A 19,370-nucleotide genomic window follows, 5' to 3' on the forward strand; every position below is an offset into this window, starting at 1 on the left:
GGTTAAGGCTCCATAAGTAGAAAGTTTTATTGAAAATGGGAAATACTTCATGTTCACAATGATGAGCACAGAGAGTTAAAAGAATTACAAGCACAAAATGTTTTATGTCGAAAATGTTTTCGAAAACATCTTAAAGGAAAACTGTTTGTTTTTTGGTATTTGGTTGTGTTCTTATACTTTGGGAAACATTTTCTGGCATTTGGAACGTCTGAAAAATCCCAAATTTTCATATATATATATATATATATGATAAATAACATAATTTATTGGGGAAAAAAAATGTATACAGGACATATACTAGAGACCATCAATCATGGTGTAGAGTACAATAATCATTGAAAATTAATCTAAAAGAGAAGAAAAATGATAAAAACCCAATGAAGAAAGAGAAGTAAGAAAAAACATCTTTAGTTCTGGAATACTCCTTCTTTGGTCCTCAAAGCTTCTAGCATTTCATTCATGCCATAGTCCCAAAATTTTGGGGTCAGCTATGGATCCCCAACATATTAGTTAATATGTCTTCTTTGCCTCCATTCTACTCTATCTAAAGTCAAATTCTGAGTTACTCCCCAAATTGACATGTCCTATTTTATTACTTCTACTAATTTGATTTTTGGTCTTCCTCTACGTTTTTTATATAGATATGAAATAAAAAATATGATACACCACATAAAAGTATTAATACAAAACAACTGAAAAATAACCTAAAGCACACTTAAACCAATTTCTTCTTTTTTAAAAAGTCAATCATTACAATAATATGCACAATCAAAATATGAGTGCAATAGCAATAAATAAGAGGCGTAAAACATTTCTGTTCCAAATACCTGAAAATGAGGAAAACATTTTTTGAAAAATGTTTTAAGTTGAAACAAATGGCGCCATTAAATAAATAAATAATAATAATAATAATAATAAATTAAAAAAAGAATGCAAACTGAAAATATGGAAAGTAACCATGCGAATGGTAAGACCAGTATTTTGGAAACACTCGTTGTTCAAAAGATTATTAAAGAAATAGAAACTTCAGAAAAAGCATACCTTAACTGAATTCTCCGATAATGCACAAAGATTGGACTTGATTGTTGCAAATTCATTTGAATCAAAAGACTTTTTATGTGCATATATAATCTGGAAGCAGAAGAGTAACATTAAGAATGAATTCCATGAATTCTAGCAGAAATAATAAAAGCATATCCAATTTGCAACATGAGCTACCTGGTGGAAAAGAGAACGAGCCATAGATAAAAGAATATGATGAAATTTTGTCCCAGTCATAGAGCTGTTCCAGAGGTTACAAGAAGCAACTCTAAGCTTCAGACATCGCACATCATATTCATGGATAGCGGATGCACCTTGCCTGCATTGAGCACAAAAGTTTGAAGAGAGAGAAATGAGATATGCAAGTGTGACATCAAAAAGAAGACTTCACTAGCATCATTACATAATAATAAATGGTCAAAAATAACAAATCTTAAAAATACAGTAATTTAGTAAATGATGAAAAAATGTACAATCCAGACAACAGAATACCAAGTTTCTAATTGTTGTACTTTATTCTTTTCGTTGAATAAAGAGCCATATAGCTAATCAATTGAAATATGATAAAACAGTTTTACAAATTCAAATGGCTATCAAGCAATATATATATATCATCTTACAGAATCTGGAAGACTGTTGCTGTATTCACAGGCTGTACAAGCATATCAGGTAGTGGAATATCATAATCACCAATCTTTGAGAAGTTCTGCATGTCAATCAGAAGACCGCAAAACCACAAGTCTCCTCAGTCAAAAAATAAAAAACATAAAACACACAGACCCACATGCACACATATAGACACAGAGTCACACTTAAAATGATACATACCTTGATAAAAACAGGCTGATGGATCCAAAGAGACTGATGCCACCTAAACCACATTTCAAGAACAAAACTGGCAATTTTCCCATTCACTGCATTAAAAATAAGTACAAAGATAAGCTTATGGATAATGTAACAGGCTTAACCCATAGAGATAATGCTGCACTGACCTGCATCCATTGAAGTCCATGCATCCATTGTCCACAAGATCTTTTGATGTGGTAAAAACATTTGGGGAGGTCTTGATGAGAAGGTCAAGGAAAATTTCAAGCCAGACTCCAGCAGGTTGGTTACAGTACCCAAATCCTGTCATTAATGAAAAGCAAGAAAATAACATATTAAATAATATAACGAACACGTGGAACTAATTACTGTAACTAGCGAAAAAATAAATGAAGAGCACAAAAATACATATAAAAAAGTGTTAAATTACCGATTTTTTCAAAAACTTAAGCTATTAGGAAATGATAGATTTATTCATTTAACCACATAATTCTAACATCCCCCTCACGTGTGGGCTCAAACACCCTTTTATAGGTGAGGCCCAACACATGGGATTTTAAATGGGAGGTAGAGTGGAGGAGACAATGATCAAACTCAGGACCTCTAGCTCGGATACCAATTTAAATAATCAATTCTCCCAAAAGTTTAAGCCATTGTTATATGGTAAATTTAATCCTTTAACCACATACTTCAAACAAAATGGATTTGAATTTTTTGGAATACTGTTAAAGTGATAACCCTTTTTAAGGGCTTAAGCTTTTGGGATTAACTAGTAATTTATCATAATGTAATAAATAAAATTGTATGAAGGATGAAAACAATTTTAGTACCAATTGAACTATTTAAATTGAAAATCATTCAATCAAATATCATTGAATACAAAATACAATCTACAATCAAACATCATTGAAATGCAAGTGTATGGTTAGAGAAGCCATGTTTTAAGTTGAACTAGGGCCTAAAATATACTCATGACCAAACTTAGGACATTGCAATTATGATATATGATTCTCTTGACTTCAAAAATCTATGAATTGGTCCATCTAAAAGCAAACAAAGTATAAAACATTATTATCTACTAAATTTAGTGATATGGAGGTGAACTTCCATCATAGGATACAATTCTATTACATTCAGCAGCCAAGTACTAACATCATACCAAGAATGTTATTATTGAATTGATCATACCAGCTGTAATCTTTTGGGATCAAGCAAGAGGAAAGATGAGAGCTTCTGAAGTAACATTATATCAAGGAAAAGACTTGTTCTGTCAATTAAAGGAAGAGTGTCCTGCCAGCTATCAAACCCGGACTTCCTACACAATATTTCAGGGCAGAAGATACAACAAGTAGCTGAATTCGCCTCAGAACTTAGATGCTCACTAAAACCCAAATTTGCCTCCAATTTGTGTTTTTCTTGTTTAAATCTTTCCGAAAGCATCTGCAAGTGGAAAAATTTATTCCCAAACAAGGGAAAAGAAATCCATAGCAGTAACTGTAGAGAATGTAAAGGACAAACCTGATGCATCTCCTCCAACTGCTGAACAACAGGGACATCATCTTCAATACCATTACATCTGCCCATAATATATAATGACATGGAAACACCTGCATAATCATGGAATTGAAAAAGAAATCACATTTGCATTGTAGAATCAAAGAGTAGTATGTAAAATAGAATAAAATGTAAAATAGAATAAAATGTAAAAGTATATAACAAATGTAAAAAAATTATCTAATAAGATCAAGAACAAGTCAAAAACAGAATAGCCACAACATTATTATTTTAAAGATTAACCAAATTTCCTTTATTGCGGCAATGGTACAACTTGTCAGCCCATGTCTTATATACAAACCAAAATTCTGTTTTGCATAGAAAATCCTTCCCCTCTTACATTGAAATCGATTCTCAAAGGACAAAATTTAGCTACAAAATTGGATATAGCCTAAAGTTACAACTTTACTCAATATCTTTTTATTGGAGGTAAGATTTGACAAATTCACCATTGGATTATATCTTTTTCTTATATCCTCCATGCTTGCAAAATTTCTAGAAAATTAAAGATCAATAGTTATGTCATCAATAAATTGTTTAAATTGCAAATTTTAGCAGTTTAAAATTATGCATAAAATATAAATTTATAGATTACATAATAAATAATATCCAATTGACACAAAATTTGACATATATATTAAGAGAGTAAAGAACATGTAATTCATCGGTTAGATTTCTAAAATATGTAGTAATATTTATTTTATTAAGTAAGGTTATAGCCTTAGGTTATAACTAATTTTATAACTAAACTTTGTCCATTCCCAAAAGAGAGCTTTGAATCTTTGATAACTAACAACAAATAAGGTATGCAACCAGCAAGAAACAACCAGGAAATAGAATATCATAGACAAATTTGGCCAATTAAATCTGCAGAAAATTCTTATTCATCCCCTTTTTTGGTATGAAATCCGAAGTTTTATCAAGAATAACGAAAAAGAAACGGAGAAAAGTATCCAGCAAGATAACTTTTAGGAACTTGAGTACTTAACCATACCAGAATTTCCCGCAACAGCCCCTTACAGTAAGATAAGTAGAATCACAATAAGGTTAATGCAAGCCAACTAGGGGATTATAAAACAAATCATCGGAAATTAGTACCAGCCACTGAAGTTTTGAACTTTTCTAATAAACCATTGGTAAAAGAAGAAGAGTAGATAAAGAAGTTGGACTACATTTCAAGTAGTAGAAGAGAAGGTAGGCATAAAAGTAATCTCAATAAGACTAATGAAACGGAGAAAAATCATAAGAAAGACGAGCAACCAAAAGGTAAAGAGAACTCTAATATTGAGAACAAAAACTAAATAATATCGTAAACCCAATAAAATCCTAGCCAATCAATTCCCCTCATATATGTGGCTTCAACATATATAATATTAAGGAAAATCACCCAATATGTGAACAAGTCCCAAATCATAGGCTAAAACATACCAAATAATAAAATAACACATTACCAAACAAGCATTACATTAAACTTTATGAAACTTAAAACTACAAGACCAACATATTCGAATATTATCACAATATTATGTCAAAGGAGTATGGTCATAGAAGAATCTGAAAATTCTACCTTGCATTGCAAGAAAGCGAAGTTCAGGATTTGATGATGCAACAACCTCAATCAGACTTCTATTCACTGCTACAGCAAACATATTCAACAATAGGAGAAAAATTCACTTCAATAATTTGAAAGAATTGTTAACTTCTTTTCTTTTTTGACAAGTAGATTTCAACAACCTAAGTCACAGCAACCTAATAAACAGTAAATAAGAATGCCATACCTTGCACCCGTGAGTTTGAATTTGTTGGCCAAAGTACCTCACAAAGTACTGAAAGTTGATGTTGTTTATGAAATAAATCAGCAGAAGGTGGCAAGAATGGATGACCCCCATGAATCCAAAGCAAGGACTTCTCACAAAGTAATGAAAGTTGATGCTCTTTATGAAATAAATTAGCAAAATTCTCCAGATTCTTGCTCTCCCTCTATTATGGACAAAAGAGTAATCAAGCTCAAAGAGCATTACAGGTTCGGGCTAAAAGAAATGAATAACAAGACACAAGCACAAAACGCAACATTATTGTGGTCAGCTTACCAGCACAATCTCAGCTGCTTCTGGGCAGACATCACTCAATTTTTCCTTCAATTTTGTGAAATCCTTCATCAAAGAACGCCAAGAAATTCGCAACTGCTCAACATTTGACGATGTAGTTGGGTTAGAGTTAACACCATTCCAGAAAAGTATGTGATCTTCAAGAAGGTCAGTGTATAATTGAATCAGCACAGCAAAAGAAGGAGATTCAATAAACATGTATGATGAATCAACAAACTTATGAAGAATTTCCTCTTCAATTACTCGCAGAGATTTCAATACAGAACCCTGAACTTCGTCACTATGTTCATGGCTGCTCTGAGCATTCCATTGCTGACAGCTAACTCTTAATGGACCTAGGCAGTTAATGGCATTACTTAAAAATATGCTGCATGATTCAGCCATGTCCTTCGATGCCATTAAATTAACTAATTCTAATGACAACATTGGTATGGGCAGCAAGCCAAAATCTACTTGGTGAAGAGATGCAACCTCATGGTGTCGCTGAGAAATGTATTTCCAAACAGGATGATCCATTACCCGCTTGATTAACATCAGAAAAGAACTGAAAAACTGGCAGAAGGGTTGCAATTGAGCACTAAACCAGTTAAACCAGAGAAGATAAAGCTCAAGATCATTTTCCGTGGCTTGTTCGATGGTCCAGTTGGCAGCAAATTCCAGCATCTTATTAGCCAATGCTAATTCCGTTTTCCTACCAAAGTTTGAAACAGTTGAATTTGAAGACTTGGGAAACATTTTCTGTTCTAACTTCTTCACATTTATCAAGTGAGCACTTTTATGGCCACTAGCAATTCCTGATTCAAATGATGCAAACTGAGCCCCCAGGAACTCCAGATACATGCAATTTTGTTTCACACAAGTTTCTTTTGAGTACCATACAAAATCCATTACTTTCAATGGCATTGGCCATCCTCCAGGCAAACACAAAGTAAAAGCTAGTGATGAATCTGACAACTCTATAACTGATAAATAAGTGCTTTTAGCATGGCCTATTATATTTCCCCCTTCAGCTTCACCAAAAGAAGAAAGATATGTATGCTCCCAACTCACATGAAGACTCCACAAAGGCTGATTACCATTCATTAGAAGCTGATGGAATAACTGCACCCAATGTGACAGCTCAAGATACGTAATGCTGATATTAAGTCTTGAACCTTCGTTCCTAGCGAAGACATGTGATTTAGCCATTGATTCAACCAATCTACCACCAGGAATACCAGAAAGAATAAGAAATCTCTCCACATCTTTTAATTCAATCTGCACAGAACTGTAACCACTTCCTTCATCTAGTAACCAGCATGGCTGCATCATAAATATCTCAACTCCTCTATTTCGCATTGCTCGGGAAACTTCACCATAGTTTGGGTTAACTGTGAGGAACATCCGAAAATTAGGGTGTGGATGAAGAACCACTGGTTTTCCATCAACAATTCCACACTCATTAAGTGTAATTGATCCAGAAGGCTCCACTAAAGAGTTGAGTCTATCAAGAACCTGTATTTCATAATTAAGAAGAAAAATTAGATTTCTATCATTTCAGTCAAAAAAAAGAAAAAAAAAATTAGAGGACCTTATAAATAGAAAATGAATAGAATCAAATTGGTCATCAGATAGAGACATAACAACAAAATATCATAAGATTGTGTTATTAATTTAACTTGTCACATACCGTGGGATTACAAAGATTTGCATTCTCTAGAACAATCCATTCTCCACGTTCAATAGCTTTTATCAGAGGTCCCATAACCCATTCAAACTTTGCCGAAAAAGACCTTTTCTGATAAACCTCATGCAACTTTAAAATTGTCTTCATGGCTCTATCAAGATCCCTGATTGACCATGACAAAGGTAGATCATTTTTCTTAAGATCCTTTAGTTGTTCAATGATCTCAACTAACAAACTCAGAGAATTGGTGATTCTCTTCCCCTTCTCTGCATGCTCAGTAGAGCCTGATAAAAAGTTACAATCCATGCTTTTTAAAGCAATACATTTGGCTATTAACTGATCATTTCTTTCACTAATAGATGCTTCCTTCGAGGACTCCAATTGCAAACTATAATATTCCTTAACATAGCACTCAACTTGATCAACAACAAATCGAAAATTTCGGGAAGCATCATATTGCTCAAAGCATCCAAGTAACTCAGATATATCAGTTGCAGCCGAAAGATTTAATTCATTTAGCACATTGCCAGTGAGCTGAGCAAGTAACCTTATCAACGAAGTCTTACCAGATGATGATTGACCAATCAAAATGGACAGCCATTGATGCTGAATACAATGTGCAGCAGCTTCTAAACATTGACGAATTTCAGGCATAACTTTAAGCTGACTGCTTGAAATTTTAGATGATTGAAAATGGTTCCTTTTAATGGCAGTATTCCCCACAATTAAGTACTGAGAATTGAGCTGAACCCGTGGGTAAGGATTTATAGATGGCTTCACCTCAAAAACCTGCTCAAAGAGCTGTATGACCTCTCTGCGGTCAGCTGCTGTACGCATTCTTTGAATATAAAGAATGTTGAGGAAGGAATAATCTCTCAAGTTCTCCACTGCACCTAAATCAAACAAAACCGTATCTTAAAAAACCAGCATAGTACGAATCTATACATGCATAAAGTTCAAAATAATCAATCAGATTTAAAGAAAGAATATAGAAAACCTTGTATCATCTGACATGACCGAATCACATCACGTAGATTAAACTCCCAAGGTGAGCCATCCTGAGCAAATTTGTGATACAACATTGTCTCTTCATGCAATCGTTTGTTAAATGATATCAGTTTTATTAGTATAGACCTGGGGATTGATGGATAAAGTGAACTACAGATGAAGAGATAGTCAGCCTCAGCTAACTCATCCACATAAACCTGAAACCAATGACAAGGAAATAAATAATTGTTAATATCTTGCATTTCAAGTTAAACCATCATCTGTTTTACATAGTTTATACATCCACAGCAACAATGATGCTTAAACAAACATACCTTAGTGAAACGGTTGAGAAAGGATTTTGGAAGGCCTTTTCTGCCACCACCTTGATGCGAAGGATTTTGACATGCAAAAACTCTAAAAGATGAGGGACACTTAAAGGTGTGACCCAGCTCCGGAATAAAGACTTCAGCTCGGTGATCCAGAATAGCATTCAAACCCTAACAACAATTAAAATTCCATCAATGATTATGTTCTCATTATTAAATAAAAAAATACATAAAGAAAAGAATAAATTACAAATTACATTGCCTAACTCAGCCTTGTTTTCAATTTCATCCTTTAAGTTACGTTTTTTTCAAGGGCTAATTACAACTTATCCACATGTGGTTTAGCCGAAAGTTAAGTAGCCTACTTGTAGTTTGAAATTCGGCACTTTACCCACTTGATGTCTACCCATTAGGGTTCGAACCCACGTCATCACCTTCTCCATTAAAAACATATACTACCTATATCCCAAATTGTTGGTCCTCTTTAGAAAACCCAAATTTTTAATGGAACGTCATATATTGTCTTGTCTTTTAATTAAAAATATAGAAGTTTACAAAATTACCCTTAAACAAAGTTCTCAAAATTTTTTTTTTTAAGCGCTTTTGATTGGTAGGGGCATAATAGGAAACTTAGCAAATTAAAGGCTTTTAATTTTAGAAACAAGACAAAATTTTGGACACCCCAAAATGGAATACAGGACCAAAAATTTGGGACGAAGGGAGTAAAACATAACAAAATCAATAAATACAAGACCATAATGTAGCATTTGTATAAAAGGAATTATGCTTTCTCAAAAACATCAATAGAACAAGTTTCAACAAATCATCCTTAATTCCTTCAATAACCCCACATGATTCTCAAAAGAATAAATCAACTTGAACCATTGAAACCCAAATTTTGTAACTTAATATTAGAAAACCACCATAACTCATCCCAGTTACTCAATTCAAAGTCCCACTCAAATTTTCCACACCCCCATTCAACCTACTTCTAAATGAACAAAGATAAACCAAGAATTCAAAACTCAATTTTGTTCCTTTTTCCCACACTTTCCTTAAATAATTAACAACCAAATTCCACAACTTAAAAACCACTATAATACATTCCAATTATCATAGTCCAGCTCAGATTTCCACACCCCCCCCCCCCTATTCCCCCCCCCCCCCCCCCCCCCACCCAAAAAAAAAAAAAAACAAAACAAAACAAAACAAAAACAAAACAAAATACCCTATACCAAAACGACCAAGATCATCCAAATCATATCATGTAAAACCATTCAATCAACCCCAAAGAAAAGAACTTTTACTCTCCCTTCTACTGTTATGGTTTCCTTCCTTTTCCCACATTTCCCCAACAACCAAACAAAGGATGAAAAAAAAAAACCTTTGAAGTTCAGAGACTCACTCACTCACTCACCCCAGAGACAAAATCGAGAACACCCTTTTGTATCAAAACCTTGGAGGTCCAAGAGTAAAGGAAACAGAGAGGAAGGCCAAGAATGAGGACCTTGTAAAAGGGGTGGTGGATTGTATTAGGACTTCAATGCATGAGAGATTAGAGTGATTTGTGGCTTGATTTGGTCAGGATTTTACAGAGACCTTGGAGCGTAGGTGAGAAGAGGTGATGGGAAGATTGGGGCAAAGAGTGGCCAGGAATTCTGTCATCCATTTTTGCAATAATTTCAATCCCTAAGGTTTTGACGTGTTTTATGTTTTGTTTTCCTATAAAAAAATAATAAAAAATAAAAAATTCAAACAAAAAAACAAGAGGTGTGTCACAATACTCTAATGAGACACATCTCATGTGGGTAAAGTGTCAAATTTCAAATCACAAGTAGGCAACTTAAATTTAGGCCAAGCCACTAGTAGTAAGTTGTAATTAGCCTCCTTTTTTTTTAAGTAAAAACACAGTCAAATAAAACAGTAATTAGCCCCTTTTTCAATCAGTCCTTTAATTTTCATTCATTTCAATGTAGTCATCTGTCCAATCTTCACTGTTAAGACCACCAAAACAATGTCATCTTCACTCTTAAGACCCACCAAAACAATGTCATTTTGTATACTGAAAACTACTAAAACTAATAGTGAGATTGGACGGGACTAGACACAAGGACAAAATTGAAATCAAATTAAAGTTGAAGGACTAAAATGAAAAAACGGAATCTTGTGAAAGACTAATTGATAAAAGGTAAAAGTTAAAGGGTGAAATTTGTAACTAACTAAATATGCTGCGTAAATCTTGAAAACAAGCAGAAGCATCAACAAAATAATATTAGGAAAATAACGATAGAGGTTCATTACGGTACCTCTAACACAGATTGTGGAGCAAGATTAAGTTCATCAAGCAAAACCCAACAACCTTCCTTTAAAGCCTGCAAAAGAAGGAAGAATGTCAATACATGTTTAGAGTAAATTTGAGACAATTACACCTTTAATCTATGACACTTTAACCTGCAATAGGATTCCATCAGACCATGCAAACTTTATTCCTTCATCACTCTCAACAGGTAAGTCCGACCCCAACAAGTCCATTATATCAGTCTGCATAAGAACATGTTTAATACTAATACTACTAAGTGCAAAAGGTTTCAGAAACCAAAAGGAAGAGAGAGAGAGAGAGAGAGAACAAAGGATAGAGTAAACTCAGAACTGCTCACCTGCTCAGATAAGTTTATGCGTACAACCCTATGTCCAGAAAATTTGCCCAAGGCAACAATTAAACTTGTCTTCCCAACACCTGGACTACCTTCCAATAAAACTGGGAACCAAATGCTAATTTAGAATGTTAAAACAAAGAATTCCATTGCACTAACAGGCAGAATATGGGCCAAAGGGAAATAATGAAATAAAGTGCACGCGCACGCGCACACACAAAAGTTAAAAAACAAAATAAAATAATAAAAAAACCTGGCTTTGGAAGTTGCATTGCCCTCAGTACCCGCAAGGCATTTCTGCAGGTCGTTGGTGCCAAAAACTCAAATTCCCCTACCTCACAGCTTTCACAACCTGTAGACATAACATGTACATCACTGACTACTAACTATGTAATGTGGATACTTTTACAATCTAATGGTCAATTACACATGTTTAAGACTTGGTGTTAGACTGAACTTCAAAACAGGTTAACAAATTACACAAGATCCCAAAAATAAGAAATTTTGCCTAAGGTCACAGATGAAAACATCTGAAATTAACTAACATTTTTTAACATTAACAAACAAACAGATACATACATAGACTGCACTTGATATAACAACCAAAACCCTCAAAAATAATAAAGCACAAGTTAATAGTCACTAGTGTTATCCAACAACAAGTAACACACACTACATCAAATTATGTTACCTTTTTCAATGTAGAATGGATTGATACCAAAGATATTGTCACATTGCATATTTTCAGTGCAAGAAATATCAGCAGTCATTCCCAGATCACCCCAACCAAAATTTTCCATCCTTGAAAGTTTTGTGTATATCAAATTATTGGTTTCCACCTGTTGTTTCAGAAAGAGCACATAGTCTTAATCAGTCACTGTAAATAATTGAACATAACATCTCAAGACCAGACAGCATTTCACTTACTAGAGAAGCTAACAAATAAACTTGCAGTAAACGTACAAGTTCAACAACTTCTTTTGGGAAAATAAAATATTAAACCAATAGAAGTGAAATGTAGGCAAACTTTTGAAGTAATATTGAAAAGGTAAGCAAACAAGAACATAGTGACTGATTTCAGATGGGTGGAAAGTTGTAAGAAAGATATGTTTTCATTTTCCAAGTATAAATAAATTTATTTAAAGACGTTAATGTCATGAAAATGAAGTTCACACATAGCATACATGAGTATACTCCTAATGACAAAAGTGAAAAGTGAAAACTAAGGAAAAGGAAATAGAATTTGACATCCACACATATTATACACACAAGCAGGACAACCAAATGTCTCACAAAAAATCAGCACCTCCTCAAAGACATACTAAAGAGTAAGTTCTTTGATTTTTTTTTTCATATATAATAAGTATGAAAAGTTTATAGAAAAGAGACCACTTCATGCAAAAGGGCATAAAGTAGCCTAAAGAATTACAAACAAATACAAAGAAAAAAAATAATGAAACACATTGTTTGGGATTGCTTGATTGTTACTCCCTCCATCCCACTTTTTTTGTCTTGTTTGAAAAGTCAAACTTATTAAGAGAACATCATTTATTGTCTTGTCTATCTTTTAAAAATGTATAAGTTTCCAAAACTTCCCTTAAAAAAAATTATCAAAAAATTGAATTAGTAAATTAATAGGGGTATAATAGGAATATTAGTAAATTAATGACTTTTATTTTTAGAAACAGGACAATATTTTGGGACATCTCAAAATGGAATAAAGGACAAAAAAAGTGGGATGGAGGGAGTAATATTTTTGTATCTTATACTTGGTAAAAGCACATTGTTTAAGACCAAGGCTTTATCAAAACCAAAAATTATAATAGATAACTAAATAATTAAAATAAATAATGAAATTTCTTTAAACTTTGGTAAGATTTGGTTAGATAAAATGAAATTTCTTGAAACTTTGGTAATAGAGCTTTAGTTAGATAAAACTATGTAAAGTATTTATATTGTGTAATGTGACAAATGCACATCATACAGTGCTTAACACTTATCATTGAGCCAAATAACACAAGTAGGACACGTAATGCCTATATCTTATTACTAAAGCAAAAAATGCTGGTTAAAGGTCAAATAATATAGTGGAACTTTATTAAAATTTCTAGAAATTTTTGGCAATAGAATTTTTTTTTTTAAACTAGGTTTTATAAACTTCTTAAAACTTTGGCAAAAGAGTTTCATTTATAGAGAACTATATTAATAATTGTAATATACTTATAATGCATCACATATGATACGTAATATTTAAGTTAAGCCATATGGCCCAAGCACAGCATGTAAATGCCAACTTTTATTGTATGGTATATAACATGTAATGCTTATCAAGGAATTTTTTTTTTTATAGTAGACTTCATTAAATTGTAGTAATAAACACTCCATAAGTCAGGTCACAACTGAAACTAATAGTTTATATATGAAGACAAGAAAAAATAAAAATATAAAAGTGATGCACCATTTAAGCATTACAGAATTTTATTTTATTCTTTAAAAAAAAGTACACAATGCTTATACCAAGAAGTAACAAAACAAGAGCATAAAAGAAAACACACCGCTAGCTTTTCTAATAGAAAATGCAAGCATCTTTGCCTCAACTCTACAGCATCTTTTTTAGAAATACCTGTCCCTGAACAAACATAAAAAATATATGGACATAAGATGGCAAAAAATGACTTACCACTTGTACAAAAAAATTTCCTACGATCAATAAGAAATGGTAAAAATAAATGCTTAGCCAAACTGTTTTGAAAAGAAATATGCAGTTATTCACTATTAAAGAATAGAAACTACAAGGACAGGTACTGCTATAACAAAGCAAGAATGTACCTAAACTTAGTCCATCAAGCAACACAAGAAATGCCCCATGGAGAAATGCAAATTCAGGCCCTAAACTCCTCTCTGTCATGTTAATAAAAGCAACCCAAGAGAGAAGATCTCTAACAGTAAGCATCCGCTCAGGGTGTAACTGGTTGAACCACTGTATAGCACAGATATTAAAACATAAAGTTAGAAATTGAGATTTGAGACTACTATTATTATTCCAGAACTAGCTGCCAATATATATATATTAGCATTTGATAGTTTAATATACTAGATAGTCACCAATCAGCCACATCCACAAGCCAAGAATAAAAAATCACAGGATAGGCAACAAATGACCAAAACCACAAAATAAAAAATCTTTGAAAAACTCAACTCATGGTGTTATAAACTTCTGACATTCTTGCAACTAAGAGAGGAAGATTATTGCTATGATGAGCTCACATCTTTCGTCTGAGACCAAAATACAAAAATTCCTTTTATTTTACTATTTGCAAATACTAATGGCAATTCCAACCCCCACAAGAATGACAGGGTGAATGAGACCTTGGGTTCAAGTCCCATGGACTGCATGAGTTACTCAGAAATTGCCAAAGGGTATAGTAGTAAGAAATTTTGAGTTCAATGAATCAACCATTACTCTTAACATTCCCCCTTCACGTGTAGGCCCAAACTCCCCTCCAATATCTAGGACCCAATGTGTGTAATTTTGAAAACTTAAATGGGGGTTAGAATGAAGAAAAAGTTTGAACCTCAAGACCACCTGCTTTGTTACCATAATAAACCATCACTTGTCCCAAAAGAGTGAAATATTAGGAAAGGATGAAATTCATCATTCAACTACTATTTTAAAACTTGTCAACTAGAAAGAAAACAAAAGTTGCTCCCCTGAGAGAAACTTGGCACAAATTAACTAATGAGAGGAAAATTTAAGATGAGTCAATGCCATGAAACAATGGCTGCCAATCATACACCAATTCAGAGAAATCTGTTTTGCTCAAGTTGGAGGCAGCATATACTTGGGAAACTCTAAACGTACTTCAACAGAGGCAAACAAGGATTTGACAGAGGATATGACCAAAGATGAAACAAAATCTTATAGAAAAAGTTGAACTCAAATATATTGTACATGGTCTTAATATGCCCAATGAACAGTTATAATGATGGCACCCTATGTATGTTAAGGGAGAACTTCTAAAAAGTGAAAGCAGCTGCCCTCTTAATAGCTTTCCACCCAAAAAAAGCTGAGGAAGAATGTGCAATCACACTTGAGATATTTATAATTTTTAGAATTGATAGGGGCAAAATGGTGAACCAGTAATCAGCATTGTCAAATAACACTCTCTATACAGTAACACCAAAGAGTACATTACTTTATAGGAAAAAGAAATCATTGATAAAGCAGAAATGAGGAGTTGCAAAAGAACGTACTTCCCAAAAACTTAGCATAGCATCTACAATGTGCGATAGTTTTGGGTTGGAAAATCTGCACAAAAAAACTATTAAGAAACTCCGACCAAGAAAGTGTTCATTAAATGCATTATCTTCCACAAACATGTACTTCAAACTTATCTACCTCTGCAGCGCAATACTCTTAAGCTCATTTAGGTCACCAACAGGGGGAACCCATATCTCTGTAAACCGATTACGAAGAGCTGGAGATAGTTCCTTCTTGCCATAATCACCACCAGGATTCATAGTTGCAAGAACAAAAAAATTTTGATGAGCAGTAATTTTCTCCAAAACAGACCCACCTTTCTCAGCCAAAGACTGCAAACAGGAAAACATTTATCATTATGAATATATGATTTATAACATGTACATGGATGAGTGATGACAAAATGGGTAAGAAAATGAGACACATAATGTAGATCAGAACCAGACATCAGTATATAAAAAGTGACAAGGAGCATATTAGATACCAAGTAGAGTGAAGAGGAATAATATATATATAACCCATAAAATTGCTTGCCAGTTTGAACTACGTCAAGAAAAGCCAATCATGCAGAAATAACAGATTTCATTTCTAAGGGAGGGATAAAGAACCCATGCTCTTATCCTATGATTCACATCATCTTCAAAAATTGAACATTTACCATAATGTAAAAAGGCATATGGTACTCTCTTTTTTTGGCAGGAAAAAGCAAGCAATCACTATAATTCCAACCACTATAAAGACATCTGTAGACAAATAACTAATGTAAAAAGTAATTGAGCTGCTTAACCAAAATCAGTTTTTAGAAAAGGAAATTACTCACTAGTGTTCTTTCTGGCTCCAATACACTGTTCAGTCTTTCAAGTACACTATCATCAGCCAAGGAAATTTCATCCACAAGGAATAAATCACCATCTTTCATTGCTTGTACAAGAGGCCCATCTTGCCACATAAAAATGGTCTGCCATTTCTGATGCAGATTAGAGAGTTCTTCTATCATATTTTCAAAATCCATTGTACCATCAGAACCCAAGGCAAGGCCTTGTTTGTGATGAGCTATCATTTTAGTCAGCTGATCAAGAGTCGAAGAAGCTTGACTAATATCTGAAGAAATGGTCTAGAGCAAAAGACTTGAATTAGAATATTATGTGTGCCATAAACATCAACAATCAAGCCTTATTCCCAAAATGTTACTATGTATATCATCAACGAATAAGATGAATAATAGAATACTTACAGATTCTAGAGGATGGCGGATAAAGGCCTCCAACGTCATCACTTGTTCTATTATTTCTTTATATTTTGCAATCAGTCTCGATCTCTCTCGAATAGGATAAAATCCCTATTAAACAATTCATGAGTTGTTAATTCATAAAAATTAAACACTTCCAAAAGATTTTCAAATGACATTCGAGCACACAAATAGAAAGTAAACACCACAGATAGTGATAACCAACCCCAAGAAAATCAGATGTCTCTGTGTACTGATGGCAGTTTAGTATGTGCAATTTCAAGCCCAAATCACTACTCAGTAATTGACAGACAGTGGTCTTCCCACCCCCCGTTTCACCAACAAGTAGTACAGGTTCTTTTAATTCATAGCAACGCTTAACAAGAAAGAACAATCTCCACATACTTTTAGTCCAGATGACACTGCATTGAAGGGGTACATTAGTTGTAGTGAAATAATTGTAAGATTTAAAACAAGCTACCAAACAGTGTAAAATGCTAGAGTCTGAGGCTCTGAGCTCATACTTTTGGAAAGTCTCTGAAACCCCTGCACCATCACAAGGTCTAAAAGAAGGGTTCCCAACAACCATTCCCTAAACAAAAAGGAACACAAAGAAATTAGGTTCATTATTCAAAATTACTATAAAAATCATTATTGTTCTTTAATAGTACGAAAAAGTAGGAAGTAGCTCGACTTTCTGTCCCACAATGCAAAAGAAATTTAGCATGCACAAAACCAGTATTTTTTGTGGAAAGCACGTACATATGAATGCATGGAGATGTAAAACAATATGCCTATACATAATACAATATCAATACACACACAAGAGGACCAACAGATAATAAGTATTATTTTATTATTATGAATATCACACAACACTTGCACTGCCACTGCCAACACACACCATACCTGCTTGTACAATTCATCTTTGGCTAGTTTAACTCTGAGATGTCTCTCCAAAACTTCTTGGACAACACATTTCTCATCCTCATCTCGCAACCTTTCAGCTAGAAGATAATAGCCATCTCTAGCCAAATCTTCATAAGAACTCCCAAATTTCTTGAAGCGATGAGCCCAACGGAACAAATCTCTTGGAGTAATAAACCCATGCTTTCCTGCAAATACTTTGCTCCTCTGCCTGAGCAACTGCAATTCCTTCATGACATCAACCATTTTCTTAGCATAACTTTCAGGGACTTTACACCTCTCCTCTAATATTGTGCTCAACTCATTTTCTGGGATTTCATCCACATGAATCTCCACAAAACGATTGCGAAATGCTCGAGATAGCATTTTGCGCCCACCATAGAAAGTAGGCGGATTTTGAGTGGCAAAGAGCATGAAATCTGGATGTGCTCGGATAGTTTCCTGCAGTTCAGGCACAAAAAGTTCTCTGTTGTCATCGAGCAATCTATTCAAGGCTTCTAGTACATCAGATGGGGCCAAGTTAAGCTCATCCAAAACTATCCAATAACCATTACGTACAGCCTTAACCAATACACCTTCATGAAATACAAGCTTTCCACTAGCATCAGTAATGTAGGAACCTAAATATTCCTGCAAATCAGTGTGTTCATGATTATTGATCCGTACAAATTCGTGATCAGTTATTGCAGCTAGATACTGAACAAGGCTAGTTTTCCCGCTAGACGTGGGTCCCTGTAGAAGAACAGGATACCTTTTAATAAAAATTGTGCGTGCCAAGTTGCTAAGATGCTCCTTAACACTTTTAGTTAAAACATAGTTCTCCAAACCAGACTCGGATTTCTCTTTTTTTTGTATAATCAACTTGAATTTTTCTTTTAGGTTTAAGTAACCATCAAAAGGCACATGCGGAGGCATATTCCTCCCCAACAAATATGACAAAATCATTTGGTTCATTATCTCAGCACTGGGGCCGTCCAAAAGAGTGAGAAAAAACATACAGAACCCATCATATATTGCTTTGGGAAATCCAAACTCCCTCTCTGCTTTCCTGGTATATTCTAATGACCGATAGAGAGACCGTAAACTGTATTGTGGTTTCTGGTTTGCCCCATCTTGCAGCCTGTCTTCTGACTCCTTTTTAGCTGCTTTGTAAAAGCGCACAATTTTATTCACTAATTCTCGATTACTTTTGCTGTCGTCTATAAACTGATTAATAAATAGAGTCAAATCTTTGTCGTCCAAAACATCATCAACAAAGTACTCTGTAAATCTACTCCTCAAAGAAAAGGGCAAATCCCGCTTTCCAGCATCAGTTGCAGGATTCATGCAAGCAAATATACGAAAATTAGGATGTCGTTGTATATAATTGACATCCCCTCTTTCAGCTAAACAAAGTGACCCATTTTCTCCTTCAAGAACACCAATAACTCTCTGCAAAGTCTCTGGAGGTGCCAAATTCACCTCATCAAGCAAAATCCACTCGCCATTTCTAAGTGCAGTAACAAAAGCTCCTTCTACAAATGAAAACATCATGCCCGATGAAGCACCAATTTGCCCACGGGCAGTTTCAAGCTTCAATGAAAAGTTATCCCAAGCTTTGTATCTTTCTTCATTCAAAGGTTTCTTCCGCTTTTTACCAGACCTTGATCTTCCCTCTTGAACAAACTTATGGAAAGAATCAACACCTTTTTGAAACCCAACTAGTAACATTTTCCAATTCTTATTACTAAGATGCTTTTGTAAATGGGCTAGAAAGTCAACATTGACCTGAAAATCAGCATACAACGGCA

At 34.1% G+C, this 19,370-nt stretch overlaps 1 protein-coding gene across 4 annotated transcripts in view; it reads right to left on the reverse strand.

Annotated features, from left to right (window-relative positions):
• The window catches only part of LOC111993412 (midasin), a 41,664-nt gene that overhangs the window by 13,299 nt on the left and 8,995 nt on the right, over positions 1-19,370 (reverse strand). For 2 of the 4 annotated variants that reach the window (XM_024025248.2, XM_024025246.2), the window contains exons 17-43: positions 17,563-19,347; positions 17,178-17,245; positions 16,880-17,075; positions 16,660-16,764; positions 16,246-16,539; positions 15,564-15,757; positions 15,419-15,473; positions 13,994-14,144; positions 13,720-13,793; positions 11,856-12,003; positions 11,418-11,516; positions 11,168-11,268; positions 10,962-11,051; positions 10,817-10,882; positions 8,517-8,681; positions 8,192-8,399; positions 7,198-8,087; positions 5,511-7,022; positions 5,199-5,400; positions 4,988-5,056; positions 3,385-3,473; positions 3,055-3,306; positions 2,034-2,169; positions 1,870-1,955; positions 1,662-1,747; positions 1,219-1,360; positions 1,042-1,131 (exon numbers count right to left, since the gene is read on the reverse strand). In XM_024025248.2, coding sequence (XP_023881016.1) covers positions 1,042-1,131; positions 1,219-1,360; positions 1,662-1,747; positions 1,870-1,955; positions 2,034-2,169; positions 3,055-3,306; positions 3,385-3,473; positions 4,988-5,056; positions 5,199-5,400; positions 5,511-7,022; positions 7,198-8,087; positions 8,192-8,399; positions 8,517-8,681; positions 10,817-10,882; positions 10,962-11,051; positions 11,168-11,268; positions 11,418-11,516; positions 11,856-12,003; positions 13,720-13,793; positions 13,994-14,144; positions 15,419-15,473; positions 15,564-15,757; positions 16,246-16,539; positions 16,660-16,764; positions 16,880-17,075; positions 17,178-17,245; positions 17,563-19,347 — 7,353 coding nt within the window. The remainder of the gene's footprint in view (positions 1-1,041; positions 1,132-1,218; positions 1,361-1,661; positions 1,748-1,869; positions 1,956-2,033; positions 2,170-3,054; positions 3,307-3,384; positions 3,474-4,987; positions 5,057-5,198; positions 5,401-5,510; positions 7,023-7,197; positions 8,088-8,191; positions 8,400-8,516; positions 8,682-10,816; positions 10,883-10,961; positions 11,052-11,167; positions 11,269-11,417; positions 11,517-11,855; positions 12,004-13,719; positions 13,794-13,993; positions 14,145-15,418; positions 15,474-15,563; positions 15,758-16,245; positions 16,540-16,659; positions 16,765-16,879; positions 17,076-17,177; positions 17,246-17,562; positions 19,348-19,370) is intronic. The other 2 variants (XM_024025247.2, XM_065773879.1) reach the window with 2 other exon arrangements.

The sequence above is a fragment of the Quercus suber genome, unplaced genomic scaffold (assembly GCF_002906115.3).
Source record: "Quercus suber isolate HL8 unplaced genomic scaffold, Cork oak 2.0 scaffold_82, whole genome shotgun sequence".
NCBI lineage: Eukaryota > Viridiplantae > Streptophyta > Magnoliopsida > Fagales > Fagaceae > Quercus > Quercus suber.